This window comes from Harpia harpyja, chromosome 13, assembly GCF_026419915.1.
Source record: "Harpia harpyja isolate bHarHar1 chromosome 13, bHarHar1 primary haplotype, whole genome shotgun sequence".
Classification (NCBI taxonomy): Eukaryota; Metazoa; Chordata; class Aves; order Accipitriformes; family Accipitridae; genus Harpia; species Harpia harpyja.
This window is the reverse complement of record NC_068952.1, coordinates 26,485,185-26,505,197: the sequence shown is the minus strand read 5'-3', so window position 1 is coordinate 26,505,197 and position 20,013 is coordinate 26,485,185. Positions and strand designations below refer to the sequence as shown.

General features: G+C 38.0%; 2 protein-coding genes across 13 annotated transcripts in view; one reads left to right on the top strand and one right to left on the bottom strand.

The window, feature by feature from the left end:
• Positions 1 to 16: 16 nt before the first annotated feature.
• On the top strand, positions 17 to 13,394 carry GPATCH11 (G-patch domain containing 11). Of its 6 annotated transcripts, XM_052805403.1 has the most exons (10): positions 17 to 49; positions 415 to 494; positions 585 to 811; positions 1,838 to 1,879; positions 1,958 to 2,078; positions 2,802 to 2,937; positions 4,026 to 4,130; positions 4,945 to 5,026; positions 5,545 to 5,630; positions 8,551 to 9,004. In XM_052805403.1, the coding sequence occupies exons 2-9, from the start codon at positions 448 to 450 to the stop codon at positions 5,598 to 5,600; spliced, it is 816 nt and encodes a 271-aa protein (XP_052661363.1). In that variant the 5' UTR covers positions 17 to 49; positions 415 to 447; the 3' UTR covers positions 5,601 to 5,630; positions 8,551 to 9,004. The 6 variants fall into 6 exon arrangements, with proteins under 6 accessions (XP_052661363.1, XP_052661368.1, XP_052661366.1 ...); XM_052805406.1 differs by lacking the exons at positions 17 to 49; positions 8,551 to 9,004 and adding an exon at positions 9,933 to 13,394 and having other exon boundaries at positions 287 to 494; XM_052805405.1 differs by lacking the exons at positions 17 to 49; positions 8,551 to 9,004 and adding an exon at positions 9,930 to 13,394 and having other exon boundaries at positions 287 to 494.
• EIF2AK2 (eukaryotic translation initiation factor 2 alpha kinase 2) overlaps positions 8,692 to 20,013 on the bottom strand; it is a 23,822-nt gene continuing 12,500 nt past the window's right edge. For 5 of the 7 annotated variants that reach the window (XM_052805396.1, XM_052805392.1, XM_052805394.1 and 2 more), the window contains 11 exons: positions 19,564 to 19,646; positions 18,511 to 18,595; positions 18,005 to 18,039; positions 17,703 to 17,837; positions 17,123 to 17,242; positions 15,751 to 15,858; positions 13,864 to 14,056; positions 11,653 to 11,778; positions 10,991 to 11,086; positions 8,993 to 9,055; positions 8,692 to 8,911 (listed from right to left, as the gene is read on the bottom strand). In XM_052805396.1, the coding sequence (XP_052661356.1) occupies positions 8,792 to 8,911; positions 8,993 to 9,055; positions 10,991 to 11,086; positions 11,653 to 11,778; positions 13,864 to 14,056; positions 15,751 to 15,858; positions 17,123 to 17,242; positions 17,703 to 17,837; positions 18,005 to 18,039; positions 18,511 to 18,595; positions 19,564 to 19,646 (1,164 nt within the window). In that variant the 3' untranslated portion in view covers positions 8,692 to 8,791. The remainder of the gene's footprint in view (positions 8,912 to 8,992; positions 9,056 to 10,990; positions 11,087 to 11,652; positions 11,779 to 13,863; positions 14,057 to 15,750; positions 15,859 to 17,122; positions 17,243 to 17,702; positions 17,838 to 18,004; positions 18,040 to 18,510; positions 18,596 to 19,563; positions 19,647 to 20,013) is intronic. The other 2 variants (XM_052805398.1, XM_052805399.1) reach the window with 2 other exon arrangements.

Genomic DNA, 20,013 nt, shown 5'->3' with positions numbered 1-20,013 from the left:
CCGCGCGCAGGCGCCGCTGAGCGGGCCGGGCCGGGCCGAAGGGAGCCGGGTGAGCGCGCGGGTTCCCTCAGCTGCCCTGCCCCCCGCCCCCCCTCGCTCCGCGGCGGCCTTGCGGGCGCCTTGGCAGCGGGCGAAGTCTGCCGGGGGTTGAGAGGCGTCGCGGCCGCCGGTGTTCGGCGGTAGCGGAGCCCGGAAAAACGCGCTGTGTGGTCGTGAAGGCTGGCGCGGGTATCCCGGGCGAGGGAGGGGGCGGCCCGGTCCGCTGCCCGGGCCCGCCGGATTCAGCCGCCGGCCGCGTACCGAGCGCGGCAGGCCTGAGCGGCAAGTGTTTCTGCCTTTGAAAGCGCGTTCTGCGTTTCGGGTAACCTGCAGAGAAATAAAACGCGTGATAAAGCATGTTGGCTGTGTTTATAGGAAAGGGGTCGGAACAGGGCATGCGTGCTAAACATGGAGGAAGATGAAGAGGAAGACTACATGTCTGATTTATTTATTAAGTAAGTAGGTGGCTCTTTTTTTTGCCTCTTAAGTGGTTGTAAACTGGAAAAAAAAGAGTGCTAATATTTGCTGGAATTATTAACTCTTAGACAGGATGTAAGGCCAGGCTTGCCCATGATGAGGCGGATGAAGGAAACTATTCAGAAAGAAGAAAAGCAAAAAGAAGCCAATGAGAAGAACAGACAAAAGAGTATAAAAGAAGAAGAAAAAGAGAGACGCGACTTGGTATTGAAAAGTGCATTGGGCACTGAGAACAAAGGCTTTGCTTTGCTCCAGAAGATGGGCTACAAGAGCGGCCAGGCCCTTGGCAAAAGCGGTAAGCTTGTTGCTGTCTGGAAGTGTGTGCCTATATGCATAGATCGTAGAATTATTTAGGTTGGAAAAGATGTTTAAGATTATCAAGTCCAGCCATCAGCTTAGCACTGGCAAGTCCACCACTAAACCGTGTCCCTAAGCACCGCATCTACAAGTCTTTTAAATACATTCCAGTGTACCTTTATATTTTACAGACTATACCTGCCACTTCATTTGTAGACAGGGTCAGTAAACGCCTCTGTGAGAGCCCTAGCATAACTGAACTGTGAATGTGTTTTGGCAGAACAAAAGATGAGAGCAAATCTCTAAAAAGTGAAATAAAAATGGTGCGGACTATCAAGAGATGCAAGGGAAGCAGCAGTACTAGTACTTCCTGCTCAGTAAATGCACCTCCATATGTGCATGCCTACAGGAATTGCATTATGGATCTTTTGATGGTCTTGCAAAGCTAACAGTGTTCCAAAAAAAGGCAACCCCTCTCTTTGAATTTATAGTTGGATTCTGAAGAAGAAATGGTGCACACTGGCCTACCCTTATGAAGCCTTAATAGATGAAGTAAAATCAGTAAAACAAGGTATCGATAATTGCTGTGCCAGTTCGGCATGTCTCTAGCACACAATCAGCAAATGAACTGGCCCAGACAGATTCTTTTATTCTTCATCTTTGTCAAGCTGTGAGATTCTAGAATGAAAAATGCTACAGAAGGCTGTAACAAAGCAGTCTTCATCACGAGTATGTTACCCCTGTCAAGTCAACACCATTTTCTTTCAGTTGGGTAGTGTCCTGAAAAAAGTATATAGCAATCCAGCAGACAAGCCAAAAAAGAGAGGGCGTTCCAGTTCAGCTGGGTCATTTGTACTGCACTAAATGTACATTGATGTGGGATTTTTCAACTTCCAAGGAACAAAATCACAAGAAAATGTACATATTTAATGGAAAAAAGCAGCTTGCTTACTTGAATATACTGCACAAATCATAGTTTTAGAAAGACCTGATTTCTTAAATTGACCTATTTTTCCCCTTACAGGAGAGGGTATTGTTGAACCTATTCCTCTGAACATAAAAACAGGTTTGTGATATTTCCTAATTTACTTAGTTGCATATCAAGCTTCTCAACTGCTTACATTCATCTTTTGAACGTACATAGGCAGAAGTGGGCTTGGTCATGAGGAACTAAAAAAGCGAAAAGCTGAAGAAAAACTGGAAAACTATAGACAAAAACTCCATATGAAAAAACAAGCAAATGAACAAGCTGCAGATCAGTTCAGGTAAAATGATGTAACTGATATTCCAAGCAATGTCTAAACAATGATTCTTTTTATGTTTTAAGTTTGGTTATTCTTTTAATGTGTTACTGTTTCTGAATGTTTTGACTGAGAGGTAAGAGTTGAAATACAGAGTAATTGTTTCTCAGTTCTAAAGCAAAAGCAGATGAACATTGTAATGATAAAAGCATGTGCTGCATCATTTATTTTTGTAAATGTTAATAATGCAAACAATATACATACTAACTTTTCTCAAGTAATTTGCAGCTTTCTAAATCAGAGAACCATGTCATCTTTAGTCTAAAATCCACAGATAATCCTGGGCAATGTTGCTACAATGGTTTTAAAAATCAGGGTAAACTTGTTTAGGTTTTATTGGTTTTATTTTCTCCTGATTTACTTGTTATATGTGGAGAAGGAAAGCCTAGGAAAGGCTGTATCTTTTGCAGATGTTTATCAACCACTGTTTTCATGTCTTATGAAATCCTGATGAAGAAACAGCGTTCACTGTAGTGTGATCAGAAAAGCACTGTCTTGAAGGTATAATTCCCAAGAAGTATATGTGTGCTCCCACAGAAACATGTCAGAAGGACTTCTTAACTTCAGTCTTGTCCTGGGCTGAGAGAATTAGAATCTTATATTTTCTATTTTAGAAAAGCTGTACACTATAATGCATCTCACTGTTTGTCTACCTGCTTGTTTTAGCCATCTACTTTTTCTTAACAGAATAAGATTCAAAAACAAACAAGAAGAACGCAAGATGGAAGGGGACCTCAGAAAAAGCCAGAGAGCCTGCCAGCAATTAGATATGCAAAAAGTGAGACCTGTATTTTTGGGGGTTGGAAGGAAGGCTACAAACAAAGTAATGATTCAATTCTTGGAAGTTCTCTAAAATTGTGGGGATTACTAGCCTTGATGTTTGGCAACACTTCAGTTCTCTTAAAATGATTCAAGATATATGCTTGCACCGTTAAAGTATTTGAAGTTGTACACCAACCTCATGGTAACTTATGTGAGGACCTGTGTTAATTTGAGTCATCAGAGCTTACCTGGTTTTGCTCCTGCATTCTTGTGGTTACTTTTTAGCTGTTTGCATATCTTTCAGTAGACAGTGTCAGGTTGTCCTAAATGATGGTGCTTTTTTGCCTCAAGTGAGGGAGCAACATCACAGAATGGCTGACATTGGAAGGGACTCTGGAGGTCATCTTGTCCAACCTTCCTGCTCAAGCAGGGGTACCTAAAGCAGGTTGTCCAGGACCATGTCCAGACAGCTCTTGAGTATCTCCAAGGATGGGGATCATCATTGACGGAATCGACAGATTCACCAAAGAAGCGTTTAAACAAAAAACAAACCCCAAACAAACTTCCACCTGCAAGGAGTAACATGGGTAATAGCAGTCAACTACTATAGATTTTTGCCACTTGAAAACTTCAGTTATTTTTCTTTTCTCTATTAACCTGTTAGACATTAATACCACCCCACAAGTTCTGCTGAGATTGTTTGATACTCCTTAGTCTGCTTCAAAGTTGGCTGAATTATCTTAGATCATCTTTGTTGACTCTTCTTCAACTTTACCTGAGGTGGATTAGGAAGCACTGTGTGATCTCTTGGTAAAATAACTTGGGGCAGCATGTCTTCAACTGATAAAAAGGCTATCTCTTCACAGCCTTGGTGTGAGATTATGTTGCTGTGTAGCCTTAAACATACTGAATATAGATGGAATAGAACTTAATGTCAGCATGCATTTACTTGTTTCAAAAAAAGTGAATAATCCTTCTTGGGGACCGCTGAACTTAGTTTCCCACTACAGCTTTAGTTATTCTTGGTTATACTACACAGGAAAGTTTTAAAACCTAACATCTTACCTATTGGAAATTGTTTCTATCCAGCATCTTACAAGAAAACCTACAAAGACAGACAATTTTAATTTAAGTCCTTCATTATTTAAGGATATTGATGTTCCCAAGGAGACTTGGTTTTGGCTAGAACCTGAAGAGGAAGACAAGAAGGATGAGGAAGACGAGGAAGATGAATGCACAAGCTCAGACATAAGCGTAAGCTCTGTAACTAAATTAATGGCTTGATTCAGAATTAAATTTAATATTCCTTTTAAAAGTATGTATGTATACATACATACATGTATAAAGGATATATGTATACAAGTTATTTTCCAAGCTGTAGTGAATGGCCTCTTTGCAATCTTAAAGCAGTGATTTTTATAGCAGTTACACCATAAAATATAAAACATTAAACCACTGATTATTGCTCATCTGTTTTGAAGCTGATCTTTGGAAAAAGTAGCCTAGAAATTAAATTCTAAACATTTTTGTGTCTTAGCCAAGATATGCAAGATCACATGTTTGATCAAAGTTATTTGCTTTTGAGTTTTAATTTTGGATGCCTCATCTCATGTCTGAGGCTGAATTTTAGAATCACTAAGTAATTTCTGAAAATGCTTCACAGATTATCTCAAGATGGACACTGAAAATTCACATTTTTTGAGAACTAGATTCCACAACTGTTGTTAGCCTTATGTGTTTGATTTGCAGAGACTAGGTGTGAAAAATTCCACTAAAAATATCATATACTTGAAATAAGGTAGCTAGGTAATATTTTTAGCGCTCTCTTCAGAGCAGGTTTCTTAGCTGGAAAGAAGGATGAGCAAACAACAGCCATTAACTTGCCAGAGATCATGAATTCCTGTGCCCTATGCTACAAATTTGGGAAACTTCGTGCCTTACTGAGCTACAGTATTGTGTAGTTTTTTCATAGCAAAAGGTTAAACAATCTATTTTAGCAAAGCCAGTAGCTCAAACTGGTTTATGTCACATGAGCCCCAGATCATTGCATACCTGTACATATGTCTAGGTATCAGAAAAGCTACACATCCTGACTGCCTATTTGAGAGAAGAACACTTTTACTGCATTTGGTGTGGAACAACCTATGAAGGTGAGAGTAAACCTGTCTTGTGTTTTACTTTGCTTATGCAGCTAGACTCAAACAGTACTATACATCCTTTATGTTTCTCTTACTGCAGTCTTTTAGATCTACATAGCAAGTTTTCCTTCCAGGCTGCTGTTTTTGCACAAAACTTTGCACATTTTGATTATAAGCCAATTTTTAGATGTTTACATGTACAAAAAAAACCCCAACAACCAACCATACTGGAATTTATTTGAAATGGTATTCGTATTAATTTTGTTTTGAGAAAACAAAATTCAGATATTAAAACTAGTACCATAAAAAGCTGCGAAAGGTTGCAGGTGTTTCTGAAACAGTTAGAACACTATCCAGTTTCACTGCACCAAAGAGGATAGAATTGGTGTTCACTGTTTTAAAGCAAAGTTAAACCTTCTTGAATTCTATTTAATCTGCTTTACATGGATTCTTCAAATAATTCTAGCAACTTTTTTTTTTTCCCCTCCTTTGACCTGGAATTACTCACTTTTTCTCTGCTTATGCTGTAGACTCTGAAGATTTATCTTCGAACTGCCCTGGAGACAGTGCTGCAGATCATGACTAGAGCCTTTCTAAAGGAAGGAGTCCTAGATAAGTATGTGTAGTTCATAATATCTTTTAGAAGGTTTGGAGCTGTGCCATACTGAAGAATTCATACCAAAGTATGCAGAAGAATAGTTATGTTGACAGGTTAAATTCACATTTCAAAGCATCTTATGGATCTTCTGCTTGATGCACAGTTTAATAGGAATTAAAACTTTGCATTTATAATTGAACTACCATAATTGAGAGGCAGGTTAAGCCTTCCACAGTCTTTGGTTATGCCCTGCCCAACTGAACAAAAGCAGCTGATAATAAAATTCGAGTTTGAGTAAGGGAATAAATATTGGTTAGTTACCCTGTTGTATAATGTGTTAAATGCGTTTTTTTCATCTTTACAGAGATGACTAAACATCAGACTTTTTTTCCTTACTATCTGAGACCTGGTGGGTAAAAAAAGCTTGTGAAACATTACAGTGATGTTATTAGAACCAATATTCTGTTGCATGTAAAGGTGCATATTTTGCTTAACTAAATAGAACCAGATTATGTTGTTGGTGGGTTTTTTTAATATAAAAAATACATTTTAATAGACCTATTTTTAGGGAACAACAGTTGCTACTGTAAAAAGTCACTAATAGAAAGGTGCTGCTCAAGTATACAAATACTACGAAAAAAAGTATCAAAAACTACTGGGACAAGCTCAATATTACTTAACAGTAAGAAGATAATGGTATTATGGGTGCTCTGTCCAAGAACTGTAAAGAATATTCAGCCAAAGTTTGTCACATACGAATTTTCATATTATAAGAGTAGTTTTATGGGTGAAAGGGAAGAGGAAGTAGAACTAGTGGTATTTTGTCTGTGTCAGGGTATCATTTCTCCCAGATCTTGACCACTGCAAAGAAATACTAATAAGTCCAGAATAGTGAAATGTTCTGTGTATCCCAGCCAGGGATCAGGTTAGGAAAGCTAAAGCCCCGATAGAATTAAATCTGGCCAGGGACGGCAAGAGCAACAAGAAAAGCTCCTATAGGTACATCGGTGATAAAGGGAAGACTAGGGAAAATGAGGGCCCTCTCCAGAAGGAAACAGGAGACCTGGTTATGGTTACCCAGGACATGGAGATGGCTAAGGTACTCAATGACTTTTTTGCCTCAGTCTTCACCAGCAAGTGCTCCAGCCACACTGCCCAAGTCGCAGAAGGCAAAGACAGGGACTGGGAGAATAAATAACCGCCCACTGTAGAAGATCAGATTTGAGACCATCTAAGGAACCTGAAGGTCCATGAGTCCTTGGTACCTGATGGATGCATCCATAAGTCCTGAGGGAACTGGCGGATGAAGTGGCTAAGCCACTATTCATCATACTTGAGAAGTTGTGGCAGTCTGGGGAAGTTCCCACTGACTGGAAAAGGGGAAATATAACCCCCATTTTTATGAAGGGAAAAAAGGAAGACCTCAGGGAACTACAGGCCCAGCAAGATCATGGAGTGGATCCTCCTGGAAACTGCTAGGGCACATGGAAAATAAGGAGGTGATTGGTGACAGCCAGCATGGCTTCACTAAGGGCAAATCATGCCTGACAAATTTGGTGGCTTTCTATGATGGGGTTACAGAACTGGTGGATAAGGAAAGAGCAACAGACGTCACCTGCCTGGACTCGTGCAAAGCATTTGACGCTGCCCCACACAACATCCTTGTCTCTTAATTGGAGAGACATGGATTTGACAGATAGACCACTCGGTGGATAAGGAATTGGCCGGATGGTCATACTCAAAGAGTTGCAGTCAATGGCTCAATGTCTGAGTGGAGACCAGTGATGAGTGAGTTCCTCAGGGGTGGGTATTGGGACTGGTGCTGTTTAACATTGGTTGGCAACATGGACCCATGGCTGAGGGTGGGATTGAGTGCACCCTCAGCAAGTTTGCTGACAACACCAAGCTGTGTGGTGTGGTCCACACGCTGGAAGGAAGGAATGCCATCCAGAGGGACCTTGACAGGCTTGAGAGCTGGGTCCGTGCAAACCTCATGAAGTTCAACAAGGCCAAGTGCAAGGTCCTGCACATGGGTTGGGGCAATCCCAAGCACAAATACAGGCTGAGCGATGAGTAGATTGAGAGCAGCCTTGCAGAGAAGGACCTGGGGCTGTTGGTTGACGAGAAGCTCAGCATGGCCCAGCGATGTGCATTTGCAGCCCAGAAAGCCAGCCGTATCCTGGACAGGATCAAAAGAAGCGTGGCCAGCAAATCAAGGGAGGTGATTCTGCCCCCTCTACTCTGCTCTGGTGAGACCCTACCTGCAGTACTGCATTCAGCTCTGGGGCCCCCAACATAAGAAGGACGTGGACCTGTTGGAGCAGGTCCAGAGGAGGGCCACGAAGATGATCAGAGGGCTGGAGCACCTCTCCTGTGAAGACAGGCTGAGAGAGTTGAGGTTGTTCAGCCTGGAGAAGAGAAGGATCCGGGGAGACCTTATGGCAGCCTTCCAGTACCTAAAGGGGGGCCTACAAGAAAGCGGGAGAGGGACTTTTTACAAGGGCATGTAGTGATAGGACATGGTGTAATGGTTTTAAACTGAAGAGGGTTTAGATCAGATGTAAGGAAGAGGTTCTCCACTATGAGGGTGGTGAGGCACTGGAACAGGTTGCCCAGAGAAGTTGTGGATGCGCCCCATCCCTGGCAGTGTTCAAGGCCAGGTTGGATGGGGCTTTGAGCAACCTGGTCTAGTGGAAGGTGTCCCTGCCCATGGCAGGGGGGTTGGAACTAGACGATCTTTTAAGTTCCCTTCCAACCCAAACCATTCTATGATTCTATAATTCTATGATAATGGATGCAGCACATGTAAGAGCATGCATACAGGGATTTGCTATAGGCCACTTAGCACCACATCAACTTAATCTTCTAGGAGACAAGGACTAGGTTCCTGTACTTATTGTACAATACAGTTCATTTCGTCCACAACCTGTGTTTCCAGGTAAAAATCACAAGTGGTTGCTTGCAGAAGTATGCTGTCCTGGTGTGCAGCTGATGGGCATGAATGGTGATGCGACCCTTTTGGCTGACAAGCTCCTCAGTGGCAGGAAGGTGAAACATGAAGGAAAAGACATATCCTAAGTCTTGTTGTTGCTTCTGACATTTACTGTTATTTCATCAGTTTCAGACGTCAAACTCTGGATTTAAACACATCTGAAAGCCTTTTTACATCTGAAAGGCCTTTACCGAGTATGAGTTTTAAATGAGTTGTCTTTATCAACAGACTTAAAAAACTCAAGTATTTCAGATGCAGAGTATCTTCCTGAAGGGTCTCTTGAAAGCATCTTTTTGATTATGGGTGCCTGGAAAAATAAATTAAATGTCAATAAATTATTTTTTATGAGTAAATAAACTAACTGAAATAATGTATTAAAATCCCATACCTTTACTGGAAATTGTTTGGTGAAGCTCTCTGGAAGTTGACCTTCTCTAACATCATGCCATACCTGAAATTCATAAAAGAGAACAGTTCAGTATGTTTTCATTGATTATATTTTGCATCTCACTTTATGACCCATATAATTTACTCAGGTAATTAGGAAAATATAGATCTACAAAAAAAGCTAAGTCTTCAAAAAGAAAATAATGCTAAACAGTTTGAAAGTTTTTTCCATTTAGTTGTACTTTGTTTTGGTTTTTTATGGTCTTTTCATTAACTATTGTCCCTTTTTAAGCTTAAAAGCTTCACACTCTACAATGATGTGTTTGTTTCGGCAATCCTCTGTATTTCAGAACCTTTATCCTTCTTAATTTAAAAGTAGTGGGCTTATATCCTCTTACCACATTAAAAAAAAAATAAAGGAAAGACGACTAAATTTCCTACTTTGGATGTTACTATTTGCAAGCCAAGCAGGTGTGCTTCCTCCCTTTTACCTTGTTCAGTACCACACACTTACTTCTATGTCACTGCAGAAAATGCTACATGGAGTTCAAAGCAACTAACATACAGAAAATTTCTAATTACATGCCCAGGTAACAACTATTTTTTCCTCATGATGTAGCTTTCTGGGTAAACAGAGCAGTCCACATCATTCACTTTGATGTTAACTAGTGTAATATGTGTGTGAAGAAGATGACACTCACATTCTTGTACACTTAGCTATGCATCCTCAATCATTACCTAGTCTTATGGATGTTATAGCATGGCTTAGCAAGCCCTTACAATCAGTATCCAGTAAAACAGCAGCTCCCATGAACTTCAAGCTTTTTCCTTACTCTTCAGCAGTAGCTTTAGGCTTGTGACCCTACCTGCCAGTGATCATCAGCTGAACCAGTTACTCAGCTCATAATCAACTTCACTTTTGCATGATGTTCTTTCAGCAGGGCTTGCCAGCACCATACAACAGAGTTTGTCAAGCTCCATTAAGTGAAATTATTTTCTAAGCTGATGGAGCAGCTGAAGACCATCCTAGGACTTTCCATCCACATGACTTCCCCAGCTGGCTACAGACACAAGATTTTTATGCCTTAAGGAAACAAGACTAAATAATTGGTCTTGCCCTTTTGACTGTAAACACCATGGGACTGTGGACACATTTGCACAGTCAGCTGTGAGCAGGAACAAGATGTCTCAGAAACTACTACACAGTAGCTAAACAGAGCCAAGTTGAACCTGCGAGATGTGCAGACACATTGGTATGGTTTTCTTATATTGGCAAAAGGACCAAGCTAACTGTTCAAGAGTTTCTGGGTCCAACCACGTACATATATCTTACAATCACTTTAGACAAGATACTCAGCAGGTACATTGCTGTCTTACAAATACGTAGGTTTGAGCATACGAGCAGTTACACTAATAATGTGCAAAGTACCAGGAAAAAGCAAAGACACATAAAAGATGCATTTTCAAAAAAAAGCTTAAGTAACACTGGTTTTCTTTTTGAAATAACATCTTTTTCAATTAAAGCTACATATTCCAAATTATTTTTGTTTTCATTTTGGAAAAACTGCGTTTTTGCTTGATAGAAACTTTGTTCTTGCTCCACTATGCAGTGAAGACGAGAGTGTGGCAGAGACAAAACTCTCCCATTCATAATTTTTCTAAAATTAGAAAAATATTCCCTTCAAACACTGATCAAACAAAAAGATTTATCAGAAACTTGAAACCCTTTTTGCTAGACATTATTTAGCATGCTCGGGCTTTAATGTGTATGTCAGTAGGACGTAAGTGAAATAAAACCAGTAATGTTTCTTTACTTGAGTTATTACATTTCAGCTGCGGTGTGAGGACTCACGGGCCTTACAGAAATGAATTGATGGGAATATGTAAATAGAGACAGTACTCTAGATATAGATTCCTTCTAGCATGCAATCAGCATGCGATACCAGCAGCAAGGCAAAACAATAAGACTTGGAGTTTTTTAAATTTAAAGATTACATACCTTAATTTTCTCATGACCACTGAATGCCGAAAGAATTTCAAACCAAATTAATCCCAGTGCATAAATATCTACTTCCTTTCCATATCTGTCACCGAACTACAAAGATGAGAACAAGAACAATAGAGGTGTCAAATCCAACTGGACAACACTTCCTAAAGCAAAATTTGAAGTCAGTAGAAATTTCCACCCCAAGGCTACAGGACTGGCCCTACTTGATCTTCTTAGTAGTCGTTAACCCTTTCTGCTGCAGACCTGTTAAATAGTGACTATTATGTCACGTTAAGCACACTGAAATTAAGACTTTTACAGACCTATACAGATAAGGCATGCCAATATCTCTGTCACAAATAATGAAACAAATAGAGGGACTCAAATGCCACAGTTAACAGAGGTCCTAAATTCAAATTGGAATACACGGCTGGCAGCCTGGTTTTGCAAGAGCATTCCTTACAGCGCACAGTGTCAGACCCCACAGGTCAGCATAGCGAAATAAAATCACACTTGCAGACAGCTTTCTCCAGAATACAGTTATCCTCGTATACAATCATACCAGGGAACTTTAGGCAACTTGGTTTAGTACTGAAATTAGGATTGAGCACATCCAATGCTAAGTTTATAATGCAAATCCAGTTACAGAGACACTAGTACAGCAGGATAGTTACCTGTTCTGGTGCCATATATGATTTTGTTCCTCTGTTCTCAGTCAGAGTCCCATACGCCACAGAAGTCACAAGACCAAAGTCGCCTATTTTTATTTTATCTTCATGGGATATGAATATATTCTGAGGCTATATATATATTAAAAAAAAATAATCACCATATGACCTAGGTTTATTGTCAAGCATAATGAGCCACAGAAGTGCTCCCCATAAAATTTGATAATTAGCATTAAGGAACTGATGGGGTGGGAAACAGAGAAAAGTTCAATTAATTTTTAAAAACACAAACTAAATTTAAGTAGCACATGCCACAGTAACTGCAACTTTTTTTTCCACTCAGTCGTAACCATATCATTCTTTAATGCTCTTCAGATACATTGTGCATATAACTTTTCATATCCAGAAGTGCTTTTTAGTCTTCAGTCCTAGCCCTGGGATTTGATACACTTGGGCAAAGCATTTAGGCTCACATGGAATTCCACTCAAATCATAGTTTCTCCTAAGCACAGCAGGATTATCTGTATGAAGTCAATTGTAGAGTTAGGGCTTATTATAGGCATCTCACAGTCTCACATTTAAGTTTCCATTGAACATCCCGTTTTTAAATTTTACAAACTCATAAGCAACTAAAAATAGAATTGTATATGCTTGGATAAAATTTGCCAAATAAGATAAAGAAACTACATTTCTGAATGTTATTAAACCAAAACCGAATAGCCTCATGCAATTTTTTTTTCAAAGAGGCCAGGAGAGACTTAACATTTAACAGGAAGAGATCTTTGTGTCAAGAATGCCCAACGTAGTTCTTCGGTTCAAGTTTGACCATGTCCACACACATTTAATATAGTACCTATACCTGGCTACGCTATTTGAAGACTACATTCATACCAGGCACAAATGGGATTCATCTCAGCTTGAACCTATCCTGCAGCTTTGATTCTAGGGCATGGAGATCTCAGACGGCCAAGCATCTAAGTTGACAGCAGATCAAAGTGGGGAGAAAAGTTCCTAAATTCAAATGCAGACAGGCAAGTTAGCAATAGGACTTGGAAGCTGGTTACAGCCAGATGCCATGGATAAGTGACTGGGGCAGCACATTCATATGAATAGGGAAAAGTAGGAGATTGAGCTGAGACGAAAATAAAGTCGGACTGAAGGAGCAAGCAAATACAAAGCACATAGTGTAGGAAGAGCTAAGAATTAATGGGTGAGGAGAGAAAGCACTTGTTAGGCCTCTTCTCCCAGGCATCTGGGGAAAATAGTGAGTGTATATTTGTGGTTCATTCCAGTATTGTAGCAATAAGCCTGATAGAAAAGCTCTAGAAGATATGAAGATTCTATGAGTGGGCAGTGAATGTCATCTGGAACTACACCGTGAACACAAAATGCAAAAGATTTCAATTTCTGGTTCAAGAAGTCCATAAACTTCAGGTTACTGGAAGCCTTGAGAGGAAGAGAGTATGCATAAAGGACAGCATCACTGTATCACCTCTCAACTCTAATACGCTCTAGGTGTTTGGAATCAGCCACAATAGAAGGAGAACAGCATCCTAGATTGACATTTAATGTGACCCACTGCAGCCGTTTTTAGGACCACCACCATACTAATGACTTTTTCACAAAGCGAGTGATTTGAAACTCTGTAAGCAACATTATAGCTGGCATATGAAGCTCTGAAGGCTTGCAACTTTGTCCTTTATAATCTTCATATTGAAATAAAATCTTTCCATGATTGTGCACTTATAGAGACTGAAATTCTATCAAAAAAGTAGCATTCAAATATTTGTATGCATACATGATACAAGAGCAACTAGAGTATGTCGTTATCAAACACAGCATGTATTAGGATAGATAAACTATCCCTTTACAATATGGCAAGAGCAAACTTCCTAGACTCAACTTTTCACTTTCTTGCTTTTAATTATTTTATCAAGTAAAGTTAGTATTTCTTTTTCCAATAAGCAGTCTTGTGACCCAGTAACACATAGTACACTGAAAATGCCTGTTAACTGATGACTGCTGATTTTTGAACTGCTGCATTCCGAGATCCTCCAGTTTACCTTCTGATTTTAGGATGAAATCCAGCCAGTTGCTGAAAAAAAATTAATCACTACTAGGGTACATAATTGTCTTTGTTTAGTCTGTTAACATTTTCTGAAATTCCAATAAGTACTACTTTTATCTAATTTTTTTTTAATTACCTATCCTACTTACCTTGAGGTCTCGATGAACTAACTCTTTAGAATGAATATATTTCACTCCTTTCAGTATTTGTAAAAATTTGTTTTGTGCCATCTCATGATACTTTCGGTCTAGTCTATTCTTTTCAATCCAGTTTTCCAATGGCCCTTGTTCACATAATTCCATTTGGATGAAAAGACAGGTAATTTCTTTGTTTGACTTCTGCCTGCAAAAGAAAATTATATACCATATTGAAATTAGCAAGATACAATTCCTCCCAAGCCATCAATGATTCTAAGGTTCTTCTTTAAAAAACCTTTTTGTTAATTATTATTTTTGGAGTTCCCCAAAACAAAGTCTGCAAGGTCCCTTGATTTTAAAAAGATCGTAGACTAATTTCTTCTAGATATAAATAAATAGAACTGCAAACCAAAGAATCCCTGCTCAGTTGCTACATACCCCTGGAATATTCCTATGTTTTGCTTTCTTCCTTGTTCACACTGAAAGTTTTCTGAGTGCCCAAATTTTGCTCCCCTCATATCTAGAAGCATGTCCTATACAGGAAGAAATAGCACTGTCCTTGGGTCCCATCTCGCCCGCTAGGAACTGCTGCAAGTCCCTGGCAGGTATTCTCTATTCCGCTCAATAAAGACAGCATTAGCCTTCCTCTCCTATCCAGTATGATTACATTCTTTCAAACTCTGTCCCTTCAAGAAGGTAGTGCAGTGACCATCTTTGACATCAATCTGTGAGTTAGAGAAACCCTTCTGAAAGCTGGAAATCTAAATGAAATATATTCACCCACCTGACAGCCTCACACTTTCCAGAAGAGTTCCCTCACCATCAGCCCATAGGATAGGCTGAGGCTGGAGATGCTGAGGGGAAGGACAATAGGAAGAGGAGGCAGCACCACTTTTTCCTACTTGCACTGTGTGATCTGAGTGCCCTGCAATAAAGCCGCCTGAGGCACTGAAAGAACAAGCATTAAGTGGCTCGGGATGTTCTGTAGCCTTGAGGTCAGGGCACTAAGTGGAATTGCAGGCTGGGACTTCTGCTTTTAGGACTTTTTTTGTGTCTTTTACCCAATAACTGCTCAATTTAAAATGCATAAGTGATATTGAGACTCCAACATATTAATGGTTGGGTTTTGACACAAGACTTTTTTTCCCCCCATTTTATTCCTCATTTACTGAGCACACTGGACAGATACCATACCAACCATAATTTTGAATCCATTAATATTTTATGGATCTAGGTAAGTGTAGCAACATATCTGAAGGGTATGAATTTACAGCTAGTGAAAAAAGCTTACCACAGAAGCTTTGAAAAGTTAATAACCTAACTTATGAGTAAAACTCTCACCACTATCTTCCCAGAAGTCTTAGTGTTGAAAGACTACCTCTAAATGAAAGAGCATTTAATTTTGTTTTTCTGTTCTCAACAGCCAAAACTGCTTCAGGCATCACAGTTAAAATACTAACTTAGAGAAATAATTAAATCTATGAGAGCTACTGGCTGACCAGTACTTAAAAAAAAGAAACTTCTGATCAGGAATTTGGCAGCCAACTGACAGACAATTTTTTAGTTTCTGTTGTTAATTCTAGCCCCAAATTTTGAGTTCTGCACTCTTGCACTCCTCTATAGATTCAGCAAGTTCTGTGTATTAAGAGAGAGGAGCAAGATAAAATTACATAATGTATCTTATCCATCAAGGAAAAGAAGATATAAATATATTCAATTATATACGACCTGCTGCTGAAAAGTACTGTGCCTTTTTTTCCTAACAGTAAGTATGTAAGTATGTGTATGCATTTATATTTGTGTAATGATTTATAACCAATCATCAGCCTTTTTTTTTCACAACACAAAATTCACTATGGCAAACAAGTTTGTGAGTGCAAACTACTATCTTGTAGTTACCTTGAGTCTGGATAAGTTACGTGGTCATACCCTTTCCAGCTACAATAATACCGCACTATGTTTTCGTGGTCAAGTCTTGCAAGTTCTTTTACTTCACGCTTTACATTCCTATTTGGAGGGGGAAAAAAAGAAGAAAAAAAAAAAGAAACAAATGGCATTTCCCTATAAAAATGTAATACTAAGTTAAATAAAAGATATGATATCAAGTAGCAGTATACAGATAGTTTTACATTAGTTTAGAAAAAGAAGATAATATTCTCCTTCATACAAGTTCAAAGTTGTAGTTACAAATTCTGTGGGTTTTCTTTCATCTGCTCAGTTATTCAAAGTGCAAAAAATGTTTTAACCATATTAGAAATGAAAGCCACACTCAAAAAAAGCTGAAAAAAGCAGATAGTTGCAATGTGTAATTACATTAGGTAGTCAAACAATGTAGCAAACACCCATGTTTTCTCTTCACCTCTATGAAGTTTGTTTACATATACAGAAGTCCGTGTAAATACTCATGAAGAACTATTACTAAATTTGGCCTGCACTTGTAACATTGGCTAGTGAAGTAAGTTCAAACCCATCAGCAGACCAGCAGTCTTTATTTGAAGAACAAGTAGAATGTTTTCTAGTATAGTTCTCAGGATTGCATTACAAACGAACATAACATATATTTGTGAAGAACACAAGAATCTGAAGGGCAGTTACACAATGTAAGGGACAAGTATCTCCAACAACTTGAAACTTTTTCAATAGATTACCTCAAAGAAATTCCAGTTTTTCACCTGCTGATAAAATACTCCACTAGGTATGGGTTACAGAAAATTACTTTAAAAAAAAAATTAAGCTCATCATTCTCTGTTGAGATTTATAAAGGACGAGTAACACAGTGTGAGAATAATGACTACATGGGTCATATATAAAGCATTTCCCAATTACAAACCACAAAATGTATTACTTTCATTTTTCTCTATTTTCCCTAATTATAGTCATTATGCATTACTGATATGTAAATTTTCCATGTAACCTGTCAAAAGTAACAGTGCTGCTTACACTGTTTTATTAATCAGCAAGTTTTCTTCAAACGCATTCTGCAATATTAATAACCAGAGCACTAGTGTGTTCAGGGAAAGTAGAACTTAACAAATCTACTTTTTTACAGCTGCATCTGAAATTATTCCAGTGCATGCAAAATTTAACAAAGTTGCATGCCATTTTCAGCTTCACTTAGAAATAAAGGAAACAGTTTACCAGAAAGAATGTACAATTAATAATGAAAATTGCTTAAGTGCTCCTAGGATTATTAAAGAGACAAAACAAAGTACTAAAATCTTGATTAAGGTTGTCCTAAAATAAAAACCAGAAGTAAATATACAGTACGTACTCTGTGAATTGAACTCGTTTGACTGCATAGGTTCTCTCATCAAGCTTTCCTGTTGCTTTGAAAACATTCCCAAAACCACCTTCACCAATAGGCTCTATGTTTTTAAAACTCTCAAGAAATCTTTAAAAAAAAAAAAAAAAAAAGATATATAACTTAAGTATAATTAACATTAAATTTACAAGATATAAAAATGATCCTGACAGATCTACTACATCTGCTGAAATACCATTCTACAGGGATCACTCAACACCTATACAGGTCTAAATCATAGTCTTGAAGATTAAAAAAACAAGGGAAACTGACCCTTGAAAGCATGTAGCATAATTACCCTCACATCTTCACACAAATGACTTTTGGTTGTAAGCATTAAATATCATTGCATGTCAGTTGCTATACTATATTTGAAATTTCCAGGAAAAAAAAAAAATTGTATCTCAAATACCAATTTTCTTAGAAAGTTATTTTTACAACAGTGTTTTCCCACATTCTGTTATAAATAAACAAACAAATCTAGACCACTATATATTGTAATTGCCATACAGCTCTTATTAAAAAAAAAAAAAAAAAAAATCCTTCTTACCTTTTATTCACTGTGTATGGACTTTCATTCTCCTCACTGGTATTTGTGTCCAAATCTGGCAAACTTTCATCTAAATCTGACATCTTTTTCTCCTCTTCCTTGTTTCTTGCATTATCAAAATTAGCTGCCAATTTTCTTTAACAAGGATAAAAGCAAAACTTATAATGAGCCGTTTTTCTAATATGTGACAAGAGAAAAGAAATGTACCTCCCAATAGTGGCATTTCTTTGCCAGATATAGAAACATTAAAGTAGTTTGCAATATAGTTTATGGGAGATAGCACCCTAGAAATAAACACATACCTTCTGGATTTCAGGGCAGAACTTTGTACGTCTCTCTACATGAAAAAGAGAAAAAAAAGCTAACTGAGATATCCTGAATATTTTCACTCTACTTAGTTTAAAATGTGTCTGAGAATGTAACTAGGAATTGTCTATAAATTATAAACATATAAATTATAAACAAGGTAATGTTTATAATTATAAACAATGTAATAAGAATGAAGCCATATCTTAGCTTAAAATTTTTCACATGTGCTATGTATGACATCATCATTCTTCCCACAGAAAAATATGAGCTCAGTGTGATCCCCTTTCTTGGGAGTACTGCCCATTTAGTCAACAGTACATAAACTGGGTCCACACTAATGGTAACAATAAGAAAGTACTGAATATTCATAGTAAAAATGCGCATGTGTTTTCTAGTGATTAGTAGATAAAGGAACAAACTGGTGCTACACTCTGACAAGAAGCTTGCTCTATTCAGGGTCTAAAATGTAATTATGAGGAAGACCATTTTCATACTATACCTGAGAAGGTGAAGGCTTTTCACATACTGCCATGTCTTTCATTTTTTCTACTAACTTTGCAGCTGAGTCTTCAAAGGAAATACTGCTGTTATTGAAAAATAGTAGACTAGTTTTAGGTGAAAGTAACACAATCAAATAAATAAATAAATAAAATGATGGCCACAAGAAAAACAGAAGCATAAAAAACCCCATAGTTTTTAAAAGCAAAACCTGAAAAAGCATTAACAATCATGACTGATTTGAACTACAAAACTTTATGCTGGAAAGCTAATAAAAAAATAATATTTTGTAATATACTCCTCTATTTCTATGACATGATGCCATGATATCTAGATGTCTATATGATATATTTTCTATTATATCCTTAAATTAAATAGGTTAAATACAGATGTTTATTTAAAGGCAGTGCAGCCACCTCTAGCACTGTACGTATCAGCTTGCTTTACAATCGCACAAAGAACATAAAAGAGGTGGTAGTGGCACTACAGTCAAATTAACTGCTGGACACAAAAGGCTTGATCTAGGGTTCCCAAATCACAAATGAAACTTTACGTGTGTTCATTGTCTTTTGCTAAGCAAATTTTCCCTTTGGTGGAAATGAAGATTTATGGAGAAGGAAAAAGAAAAAAAAAAAACAAAACAGAGAAGAAAGCAGAATGTGGAGCACAGGAAAGTACTGAAACTGAATTATACTGAGTTCATAACAGTGTCACAATAGGAAAGTGAGTATTAAAAATGGCATGAATTAACGCTACTGAATGAGGTAGTTTATTCCGTTTCCATCACAGTAAAAATGCTTCTGAAAGAACTACTCATGGCAAAATATAAATATATTAGAAAGCTCTAAAATTATTATAAGCTAACCCGTAAAGACTCAAATAAAATTGCGCAAGTACAACAAATTTTGCTCTGAAATCTAAGAAATAGAAGCTTAAATTAAATGGCTTTATACTGCAGAAGCCACTATGACAGATTTTATTTAGAACTAGATCACATGACCCTTTAAGATTAGTAAATATATTTTGTTTCACATTATCAGTGAACTCAACTTACTCTGAGTCAGACTGAGTTGGCACTCGAGAGGAATTACTATGTTCGGTAAATACAGAATTTCCATTAGATTCTTCTCTTCCCATCTGAAAAAAGAAAAAACAAGAATGGTTAACAATATCACATAAAAAAAAAATCCCTAGTGCAATAGATGCCATTCAAAGAGGGGGGAGGGAAGATTACAAGGTCCTAAGTGGAAGTTGTTAACTGCACCGAACATTCAAAGCCCTACAGAAGAAAGGCATCTGCCTAACTTCCATCCAGAGGAGTGAAATACAGGGCCATGTCACAGTGAGCGTTTTCCCACTCATATTGAGACACATTTGCAGAAGTAGAGTCTGAGATCTATTAAAAATCAGGATAAGACTTACAGTTACTAAAAGCAAATGTTTTCATTGTTTACTGCATATGCAATTGTCTGTGGGGAAAACAAGATATATGTAGGTTTTGGTT

Coding starts and splice junctions, on each gene's coding strand:
- GPATCH11 (XM_052805406.1), top strand. CDS start 448: ATGGAGGAAGATGAAGAGGAAGACTACATGTCTGATTTATTTATTAA. Junction 812..1,837: donor CCAGGCCCTTGGCAAAAGCG/GTAAGCTTGTTG, acceptor TTCCCCTTACAG/GAGAGGGTATTGTTGAACCT. Junction 4,131..4,944: donor GCACAAGCTCAGACATAAGC/GTAAGCTCTGTA, acceptor ACATATGTCTAG/GTATCAGAAAAGCTACACAT.